This window comes from Fistularia commersonii, chromosome 27 (assembly GCF_037954325.1).
Source record: "Fistularia commersonii isolate RoL2024-O1a breed Wild chromosome 27, RoL_Fcom_v1.0, whole genome shotgun sequence".
NCBI lineage: Eukaryota > Metazoa > Chordata > Actinopteri > Syngnathiformes > Fistulariidae > Fistularia > Fistularia commersonii.
The window spans coordinates 12,855,953-12,867,500 of NC_141310.1; the positions used below are offsets into that span (position 1 = coordinate 12,855,953).

An 11,548-nucleotide genomic window follows, 5' to 3' on the forward strand; every position below is an offset into this window, starting at 1 on the left:
TTTCCTAGCTTCAAAATTATTTTGAAACTTTAAATTTTGACACAGAAATGCTGAGGAAAAAAGTAAGCAAACTTCACACCATTTGCAGACGATGCACTGTTTTACATTGTAATTTCCACATCGGAGTTTTTTGAGCTTATATGACGAGGTTGTGCAATCCCTTAAATCAGCGGAACAATATTTCGTGACCCCCTGCCTGAAATTAAATCTTTGTGTTTGTGCGGCTTCCGCGTTTTTACTCACATGGGTTTTATACAGTGGATTTAAAAAAAAAAACGGGCAAGGAAAAGAATGAAAAAGTTACTTTGCAATGCATTTTTTGCTTCAAAATTTGTAAACAAAATACTTTTTTAAAGAAAAAACGTCTAGTGACATCATTAAAATTATTTTTTTCTTTTCTTGTTTCTATAAAAGAACACAAAAATGATCAAAAAAAGATTAAAAAGATTGATTTAATAACCAGAATAGCCAGCGTTAGCCTTATAAACATTATAGCTCCTCTTATTAATGCTACCAATCCATTTTCTAATAAACTGTAGCGGCAAATTTTCCCACTGTGACAAGATTTTCTCTTTTAACTCAACAATATTTTTAGGGTGTAATTTCATCCATTTTTTTTTCTTAAGATTCATTATTAATATTTATTCGTCATTTATTTTTTAGAGGAACAGTTCATGACATATAAAGATTTTTTTAATATACCTGTTTTTTTACCTGTTTGTACTTAAGACCTTAAAACACTTAATAGCCTTGACACTTTATAGTTTTATTTGTATTTCTTATTCCCCCACCTTTTTTTTTTTTTTTTTTTTTTTACTGTTTATACAATTTCCTACTATTATTTATTATTGTTACGTTTTACTCGAAACTCTGGCACAACAATTTCCTTCGTGATAAATTCAGTTTTTCCTATTCTTATTCTTATTTACCTCCTTACACTGCAGTACAGCTAGCTGACCTTTGAGAGATTGACCACAAGACCAGGATCCAGGATCAGTTAGTAATGATCTCAGGCAGAAAGGCGAGTCTTTGGTCCAAGTCAACCAGAGTTTTAATTATGTCGTGAATTCACGCTAATTTCCGTGGATATTTTCGGATTTCTGCGTCTTTTCTCTTGCGCCCGAATTTCCATTTAATTCATGATTTTTTTTTTTCCCAGTGAATTTTTGATACATTTTCAACATCGGTATCAAAACGCGATTTTGATTTAGATAATTTTTTTTTTTTTTTTTTTTTTTTTTGTTATTGCTCACGTGCACGAATCTACCCGTGCGCATCTCTCAACCCCCCCCCCGCCGCCGCCCCCTCTCCATTAAAGCGTCGGCGGGTGATGCGAGGTAACTAGGTCAGCCCCGGGTCAATTTTAAAGCAATGTGGCGGCCGCAGTCCATGTCCAGAACACGCCTCTGGTCTCCCGCTCGCGCTCTCTCGCTCTCCCTTACACTCACACACACTCTCACACACACACACCGACGGGAATACACCGCACCGACATAAGCTATCACACACAAAACATTAGTAAATGACGGCCGGCGGCGGCGAGGCGCTCTGAAAGGCAGTTGTTTGAATTGGGTTGAGAAATCTACTTTAACTTGGGGGCGTGGGGAGGGTTCAGTCGAGTTTGAGGAAAGCGATGCAGCCCAGAGGACCCGTTCACCGTTACCGACGGCGACGGCCCTCACGGTGCGTTTTCAGGAGCGTCCAATCAGATGGTGGGGAAGGGACGTAGTCCGATTACCGGATTGCTATTTAGATTCGTCGTCTTTCATTTATTCTGGATATTTAACTTGTTATTTATTTTTTTTTTTGTGATCAAGTAATTAAAGAAAAATGTTCAGTCATTTTTTCACATTTGCTCATTTTTTTTTTTTTAAATCTCAAAAAATAATTGTGATATTCGACCGGGATTTTTTTTTTTTAATTCAAATCAAAAATCACAACTTTTGGAGGGGGGCGTTAATTATTTTATTTATAAAACATATTTATAGTAGTCATTGTTTCAAGTAGTTTTTTTTTTTTGTTTTTTTTTTTCAATCCTGAACATATGCAGTTTCTTGATATTTTTTCACAAATTTCAAAACAATTTTATCAGGGTTATTTTCAGCAATTTTCATTTTCCTTTTTTTTTTCCCTCTATAATTTTTTTGAAAATAATTCCATCATTGATTGATTTAAAAGAAAAGTTATTTTCATTACTTTCATGATAATGATAATAATAATATTTGTTCTGCTGGTATTCTGGTGATTTTCATAATTCATTTAATTAATTTCCAGATTAAATTATTAATTATGATTAAATAAAGCCCTCCATTTACTGGTTATGTAATTTCCGAGATGCTTTGAAGGACACCTCGATTCATTTCGCTTGAAAATTTTCTTAATTTTTATTGTTTAGTCTTATAATTGATTTGTAATCCTTCAGTTCCACCCCCTCAGCCCCAAACTTTACACCTGACCCCCATTTGTAAGTGTGTCGCTTCCTGGCCAGAAGGTGCTCGCTACCTCGCTATGCCTAGCTCAGTGTAGATGCAAACACACACACACACACACACACACACTCTCCAAGGCCCCTGCAGTGCATCTCTAGGAGAAATGGCCGCCGCCTCGGCCCCGTCGGGCGGGTGAGCAGTAATGTAGAGGGTGTCAGGAAATGGAAAACAAGGCTAAAAAATATGCAGCGGCAGGCGAAGTGGTGTGGATGGATGGTGGCAACCGGTGGCCCCCGGGGGCCCGGCCCGCCCGAGGAGGCAGCGCTAATAGCCCGCCGCCGCCCCTACCGCTTCCCCTTCTTTTCTTCTTTTTCCTCCGTGGCTGCTTCCTCCTTTCCTGCCTCTGCTAGCAATGCTAATGTCACTTGAACCCAGTTTTAAAAAAAAATCCTGGATGAATTATTTGGTATTTTTCCTCATTTTTAAAATTTTAAAATTCATTTTGTTTCATTTTCAGTTGATTGGATTTGATTCCAAACCTACGTTACTTCTTGAAAAAAATATTTCCTGCCTCAGCTAGCAATGCTAATGTCCCCTGAGCCCAGTTATTAAAAAAATCCTGGATGAATTATTTGGTATTTTTCCTCATTTTTAAAATTTTAAAATTCATTTTGTTTCATTTTCAGTTGATTGGATTTGATTCCAAGCCTGCGTTATTTCTTCGTAAAATATTTCCTTCCTCGGCTCATGATGCTTATGTCACCTGAACCCAGTTTTAAAAAAATTCTTAATTCATTGTTGTTTTTTTTCCTCATTTTTAAAATTTTAGAATTAATTTTGTTTCATTTTGAGTTGGATTGGATTTGATTCCAAGCCTATGTTACTTCTTGAAAAAAATATTTCCTGCCTCAGCTAGCAATGCTAATGTCCCCTGAGCCCAGTTTTAAAAAAAAATCCTGGATGAATTATTTGGTATTTTTCCTCATTTTTAAAATTTTAAAATTCATTTTGTTTCATTTTCAGTTGATTGGATTTGATTCCAAGCCTGCGTTATTTCTTCATAAAATATTTCCTTCCTCGGCTCATGATGCTTATGTCACCTGAACCCAGTTTTAAAAAAATTCTTAATTCATTATTGTTTTTTTTCCTCATTTTTAAAATTTTAGAATTAATTTTGTTTCATTTTGAGTTGGATTGGATTTGATTCCAAACCTACGTTACTTCTTGAAAAAAATATTTCCTGCCTCAGCTAGCAATGCTAATGTCCCCTGAGCCCAGTTATTAAAAAAATCCTGGATGAATTATTTGGTATTTTTCCTCATTTTTAAAATTTTAAAATTCATTTTGTTTCATTTTCAGTTGATTGGATTTGATTCCAAGCCTGCGTTATTTCTTCATAAAATATTTCCTTCCTCGGCTCATGATGCTTATGTCACCTGAACCCAGTTTTAAAAAAATTTCTTAATTCATTGTTGTTTTTTTTCCTCATTTTTAAAATTTTAGAATTAATTTTGTTTCATTTTGAGTTGGATTGGATTTGATTCCAAGCCTATGTTACTTCTTGAAAAAAATATTTCCTGCCTCAGCTAGCAATGCTAATGTCCCCTGAGCCCAGTTTTAAAAAAAAATCCTGGATGAATTATTTGGTATTTTTCCTCATTTTTAAAATTTTAAAATTCATTTTGTTTCATTTTCAGTTGATTGGATTTGATTCCAAGCCTGCGTTATTTCTTCATAAAATATTTCCTTCCTCGGCTCATGATGCTTATGTCACCTGAACCCAGTTTTAAAAAAATTCTTAATTCATTATTGTTTTTTTTCCTCATTTTTAAAATTTTAGAATTAATTTTGTTTCATTTTGAGTTGGATTGGATTTGATTCCAAACCTACGTTACTTCTTGAAAAAAATATTTCCTGCCTCAGCTAGCAATGCTAATGTCCCCTGAGCCCAGTTATTAAAAAAATCCTGGATGAATTATTTGGTATTTTTCCTCATTTTTAAAATTTTAAAATTCATTTTGTTTCATTTTCAGTTGATTGGATTTGATTCCAAGCCTGCGTTATTTCTTCATAAAATATTTCCTTCCTCGGCTCATGATGCTTATGTCACCTGAACCCAGTTTTAAAAAAATTCTTGATTCATTATTGTTTTTTTTCCTCATTTTTAAAATTTTAGAATTAATTTTGTTTCATTTTGAGTTGGATTGGATTTGATTCCAAGCCTATGTTACTTCTTGAAAAAAATATTTCCTGCCTCAGCTAGCAATGCTAATGTCCCCTGAGCCCAGTTTTAAAAAAAAATCCTGGATGAATTATTTGGTATTTTTCCTCATTTTGAAAATGTTAAAATTCATTTTGTTTCATTTTCAGTTGATTGGATTTGATTCCAAGCCTGCGTTATTTCTTCATAAAATATTTCCTGCCTCAGCTAGCAATGCTAATGTCAGCCAGTCCATTCTTTTTTAACTTCTTAATGAATAATTTGTTTTATGTTCCTCTTTTTTTAATTTTAATTTGAATTTTTACATTTTTTTAATTTTTATTATTTTCGAAATTAATAATGTTTCATTTTCAGTTGATTGTATTTTATTTCAAACCTGTGTTATTTCTTAATTAGATATTTCCTTCCTTGGGTTGTGATGCTAATGTCACCTGAACCCAGTATTAAAAAATTTCTTGATTCATTATTCTGTATTTTTCCTAATTTTTAAAATTTTAAAATTAAATTTGTTTCATTTTCAGTTGGATTGGATTTGATTCAAGCCCACGTTACTTCTTGAAAAATATATTTCCTGCCTCAGCTAGCAGTGCTAATGTCGCCCAGTCCATCCTTTTTTAATTTCTTAATGAATTATTATTATTTTTTTTTTCCCCTTTTTTTCCTCTTTTATTTTATTTTAAAATTAATTATGTTTCATTTTCAGTTGGTTGTATTTTATTTCAAGCCTGCGTTATTTCTTAATAGATATTTCCTTCCTTGGGTCGTGATGCTAATGTCACCTGAAGCCAGTTTTAAAAAAAATCGTTGATTCATTATCTGGTATTTTTCCTCATTTTTAAAATTCTTTTTTCAATTTTGCTCCATTTTCAGTTGACTGGATTTGATTCAAGGCCTGCGTTATTTCTTCATGAAATATTTTCTGCCTTGGCTAGTAATGTTAATGTCACCCGAGCCCATTCATAAAATATTTCTTTATCACTTATTTGGTATTTTTCCTAATTTTTTAAATGTTAAAATTACTTTTGTTTCATTTTCTGTTGATTGGATTTAATTCCAAGCCTGCAGTATTTCTTAATAAAATATTTCCTGCCTTAGCTAGTGATGCTAATATCACCTGAGCCTATTTTAAAAAAAAAATCCTGATGAATTATTTGGTATCTTTCCTCATTTTTTAAATTTTAAAATTAATTTTATTTAATTTTCAGTGGATTGGATTTCTTTTCAAACCAGTATTATTTCTTAATGAATTTCCGAACCATCTCAGTCTGGCTTCTCTGACCTTCTCTCCAAAACATCTAACATGTGCTGTTCCTCTGATAGACTCATTCCTGATCCTCTCCATCCTGGTCACTCCCAAAGAGAACCTCAACATCTTCATCTCTGCAACCTCTAGTTCTGCCTGCTGTCTTTTGGTCATTGGAACAGTTTCTAGTCCAAACATCATGGCTGGTCTCACCACTGTCTTGTACACCTTTCCTTTCATTCTGGATGATGTTCTTCCATCTCTTGGTACCCGAGACACTTTTCTCCACCCATTCCAACCTGCTTGGACCCGTCTCTTCACCTCTTTTCCACACTCTCCTACGCTCTGGACTGTTGACCCCAAGTACCTGAAATCCTCCAGCTTCTTGATCTCCACTCCCTGTAGCCTCACTGTTCCACTCGAGTTTTTCCAGAGCATACCTCCACCTCTCTAGATTTTCCTCTACCTGCTGTCTGCTCTCACTACAGATCACGATGTCATCTGCAAACATTATGGTCCATGGAGATCCCTGTCTAACCTCATCTGTCAGCCTATCCATCACCATTGCGAACAAGAAGGGGCTCAGAGCTGATCCCTGATGGAGTCCCACCTCCACCTTGAACTTCTCCGTTACCCCTACAGCGCACCGTACCAGTGTCTCACAGCGAGCATACATGTCCTGCACCAGTCTAACATACTTCTCTGCCACTCCAGACTTCCTCATACAATACCAGAGCTCCTCTCTTGGCACCCTATCGTATGCCTTTTCTAGGTCTACAAAAACACAATGCAGCTCCCTCTGGCCTTCTCTGTACTTTTCAGTCTAGTTTCCACTACTCTTTCCCATAGCTTCATTGTTTGGCTCATCAACTTAATCCCTCTTTAGTTGCCGCAATTCTGCACATCCCCTTTATTCTTAAAAATAGGCACCATCACACTTTGTCTCCATTCTTCAGGCATCTTCTCACTCTCTAAGATCCTGTTGAATAATCTAGTCAGGAAATCTACCGCTGCCTCTCCTAGACACTTCCACACCTCCACAGGTATATCATCAGGACCAACTGCTTTTCCACTCTTCATCCTCTTCAATGCCTTCCTCACTTCACTTTTACTAATTTTTGCTACTTTGTGGTCTACAATAATCACCTCTTCTACGCTTGCCTCTCTTTCATTTTCCACATTCATCAGCTCTTCAAAGTACTCTTTCCATCTTCCCATCACTCTTCTAGCATCAGTCAATACATTTCCCTCTCTGTCCTTAATCACCCGGACCTGTTGTACATCCTTTCCATCTTTATCTCTCTGTTTCGCCAACCTGTATAGATCATTCTCACCCTCCTTACTATCCAACCGAGCATACAAGTCATCATAAGCCCTTTGTTTTGCCTTTGCTACCTCTATCTTTACCTTTCGTCGCATCTCCCTGAACTCCTGTCTGTTCTCTTCAGTCCTCTCAGTATCCCACTTCTTCTTCTTTGCTAACCGCTTTCTCTGTATACACTCCTGCACTTCCTCATTCCACCACCAAGTCTCCTTATCTACTTTCCTTCCAGATGACACACCAAGTACTCTTCTTCCTGTCTCCCTGATAGCACTAGCTGTAGTTGTCTGGAAGCTCACCCTGACCACCCAGACCCTTTCTCAACTCCTCCCTGAAAACCATGCAACACTCCTCCCTTTTCAGCTTCCACCACTTCGTCCTCTGCTCTGCCTTTGTCCTCTTCATCTTCCTTGTCACCAGAGTCATCCTACAAACCACCATCCTATGCTGTCTGGCTACACTCTCACCTACAACTACTTTGCAGTCACTGATCTCTTTCAGGTTACCTCGTCTATACAAGATGTAGTCTACCCGTGTGCTCCTACCTCCGCTCTTATAAGTTACCCTATGTTCCTGTTTTTTCTGGAAAAAGGTTTTCACGACAGCCATTTCCATCCTTTTTGCAAAATCTACCACCATCTGTCCCTCTGCATTCCTATCCTGTATACCAAATCTGCCCATCACTTCTTCATCCCCTCTATTGCCTTCACCAACTTGTCCATTGAAGTCTGCACCAATTTCCACTTTCTCATCTGTCTCTCGTGATGCTAATGTCACCCAAATACTTTTTTTTATCAATTAGTTCTTTATAAATTATTCGGTTCATTTTTCACACACATTTTGTTTCATTTTCAGTTGATTGGATTTGCTTTCAAGCCTGCGTTATTTCATAATGAAATATCTCCTGTCTCGGCTAGCAATGCTAACATCATCAAAATCCATTTTTCAAAAATATCCCAATGAATTTGGTATCTTCCTCATTTTTAGATGAATTCCGTTTCATTCACAGATGATCGGAACAGATTTCAAGTATTTCAAGTTATTTCTAAATGAAATAGTTATTAATGGTAGGTCATTTCCTTGCTCCTTTATCCCAGCATCACTTGACTGGGTTCTTTTTTTGGGGCGTCCCTGAGGGGTACGACTGGGTACACCAGTACTTATCAAGTATATATTACTGGTATATCAAATGTATATTTTCAAATCATTTAATAAAACACACAGGAGCGCTACATGTTAGCATGGCTCCTTGTAGCCTCTTTGTGTAAACAACATCATAGCGGTTTGTGTGTGATTGACAGGTGAAGACGTGCTAAAAGCAGTGTGTTTTCCAATTGTATTTACTCGTACCCGTGTCGACGTCCCGAAGAGGAAGTCCCGCCTCCGCCGGACGGTTTCCTCTTCCTCCTCCTTCCCGCCGCGTCCGAAACAGGAAATGATTATTGTCTTCTTGTGTCCTCCAGGGGATGAAGACGGTGGGCACGGCGGCGGGCCAAGTCCGGGTGCCGGTGATGATCACGCAGTCCATCAGGGCCCCAGGTGGGTCGCCAGCTCTTACTGTTATCACCGATTTATTTTGAATATTTAACACTTTATTTTTAGTTTTTTTTTCAAGTCATTTCTTTAAGGTTACAAGTGATTATAAAAAAAAAAATATTTCAAAGTAATTTCTTCACATTTGTGGAGGTTTTTTTTTTAAAAAGATTTTCTGGGATTTTTTTTTTTTTTTTTTTCAAATAATTCCTAGATTTTTTTTGGTAAATCTAGTTTCTTATCATGCTTTCATTATTATTATCTTTTTACATTCATAAAAGTAAGTTTTTTTTGATAAAAAAATAAGCAAAAGTCAAACAGAACATTTTTTTCAGGAAATTTATTTTATTTTTATTTATTTATTTTGGTAAACGTAATTTCTTATCAGTGTTTTATTATTATTATTATTGTTTAAATTCATAAAAGTCAGTTTCAAATAATTTTATTTGGACATTTTTCAAGCAGAATTTTGATTTTTTTTTTTAAATGAAGAAAAAGTCCAACAGAACATTTTTTCCAAGTAATTTATTTTATTTTATTTATATATTTTGGTAAACATAATTTCTTATCACGATTTTATTATTATTTTTTTAATCATAAAGGTCAGTTTTAAATCATTTTATTCGGACATTTTTCAAGCGGAATTGAAAAAATAAAACATTTAAAATAACTCCACCAGAACCATTTTTTTTTTTGTATTTTTTAAATAAAGAGAGGCGGCGAGAGGTTAAACCGACCGCCGCCATTAGTGAAACTCCCGATGTTCTCTCAGCGGGCTGGTAGAAAAAAAAGTCTAACAGAACATTTTTTTCAGGAAATTTATTTTATTTTTATTTATCTATTTTGGTAAACATAATTTCTTATCATTGTTTTATTATTGTTATTATTGTTTAAATTCATAAAAGTCAGTTTCAAATAATTTTATTTGGACATTTTTCAAGCAGAATTTTGATTTATTATTTTTTTTAAATGAAGAAAAAGTCCAACAGAACATTTTTTTCAAATAATTTATTTTATTTTTATTTATTTATTTTGGTAAACATAATCTCTTATCACGATTTTATTATTATTAGTATTTTTATTCATAAAGGTCAGTTTTAAATCATTTTATTTGGACATTTTTCAAGCGGAATTGTTTTTTTTTCTTTATAAAAAAAAAAAAAAAAAAATTTAAAAAACTCCACCAGAACATTTTTTTTTTGTTGTATTTTTTAAATAAAGAGAGGCGGCGAGAGGTTAAACCGACCGCCGCCATTAGTGAAACTCCCGATGTTCTCTCAGCGGGCCGGTAGACGTGTAAACAGGCAGCAGCCGCAGAGAGAACAGGTGTGTGTGTGTGTGTGTGTGTGTGTGTGTGTGTGTGTGTGTGTCTTTTTTTTAAAAAAAGACCTCCTCAAACGTTTGCGCCGCTGCTTACTCACACTGATTCACAAACACTTTTCCCGGCGAAGCCCACAAACGCCGCCCCGGCGCCAACCGGGGCGAGAAAACACACTCCTCCGAGAGCCGCCTCGCTCTCAGGTGGAGTGTGTAATGTGTTTACCTATTTTTTTTTTTTTTTTTTTCATATATATGTGTTTGTGTGTGCATACAAATTTGATCCACCTCCCCCCCCGCACACACACACACACTTTTCCCCAGGATCGCCCGCAGTGGAAGATCTGTAGGTCGTTTTATGCCCACAAATTGGAATGCGGGGATAGTTTCTAAAAATACCCCCCTGCCTGTTGGCGAGGAGCACGCCTGTTAGAGTCAACTTGGAAATCCACTCTGGCAGTCCTTGCGCCTCCCCGGGACGCGTCTCCGAGCGGGATGCGTTTCGAGGAGTGTGTGTGAAGGGGTGGAGGAGAGAGAGAGAGAGCGGGAGGGATGGTGGTGGTGGTGTGTGTGTGTGTGTGTGTGTGGGGGGGGGTGGGTTCGAGGTCGCAGATGGACGGGGTCGTCTTCGAGGTGACCCCCGCTCTTTCTCGCTCCGCAGGCGCCGTGGTGAAGGGGGGCGTGGTCCCGGCGTGCAGAGGCCCGGTCGGCCCGGCCGTCCAGATTCCCGGGAATCAAAAAAACAAGCTGAACGACCCCGGCGGAGGCTCCTTCAGGTAAGACCCCCGACTCCGGCCCGCGGGGGGGGGGGGCGGCGTTCCCCTCGGCCGTCACACGGTGGCAGCGTTCCCCTGGACAAGCCTCGCCACGTCTTTTGGTGGTGGGGGGGTCATTCACACCACCTGGCTTGCCTCGGATCGGAACACACACACACACACACCGTTCACCTCCTCCTCCTTGCTTTTCGGTGTCGCCGTGTCATCGGCGGGATTACAAACAAGCTTAATCTTAATTTGGAAATAAGATAATCGCATCCAGATGGTGGATATATGTGTGTGTGTGTGTGTGTGTGTGTAGGTCCCTCTCACACCTCTTTCTTCTCTTTGCTTTCTTTTCCGGTCGCGGCTCTGAAAATACCTTTCGGTTAAGTCAAACATACGGTGTTCCGCCTGCGGCGCCCCCATCCCCACCTCCCTCCGCCTCAGATGGGCTTTTTGTCTCAAAACATAAAAGGTTCATCGCCCACATGCTGGCCTTTGTGGTCCGTGTGTGTGTGTGTGTGTGTGTTTGGGTGTGCGGCATGTGCACATGTGTGTGTGTGTGTGAATGTGCACGCCAGCGTAAACTCTGTTGCATATGTATCCGTCTGCATAAAACGCATCTCTTTATTCGTGTCAGCCATGCTCGGCTGCACACACACACACACACACACACGCACGCACGCGTGTGGGTGTGTGTTGAAGAATCTGTATAATCACACTAGT

General features: G+C 37.8%; 1 protein-coding gene across 1 annotated transcript in view; it reads left to right on the forward strand.

Moving 5' to 3' along the window:
- Positions 1–11,548, forward strand: part of LOC147218069 (transcription initiation factor TFIID subunit 4) — a 91,062-nt gene that overhangs the window by 17,807 nt on the left and 61,707 nt on the right. Inside the window, exons 8-9 of the mRNA XM_086174937.1 lie at positions 8,678–8,753; positions 10,726–10,840. Coding sequence (XP_086031063.1) covers positions 8,678–8,753; positions 10,726–10,840 — 191 coding nt within the window. The remainder of the gene's footprint in view (positions 1–8,677; positions 8,754–10,725; positions 10,841–11,548) is intronic.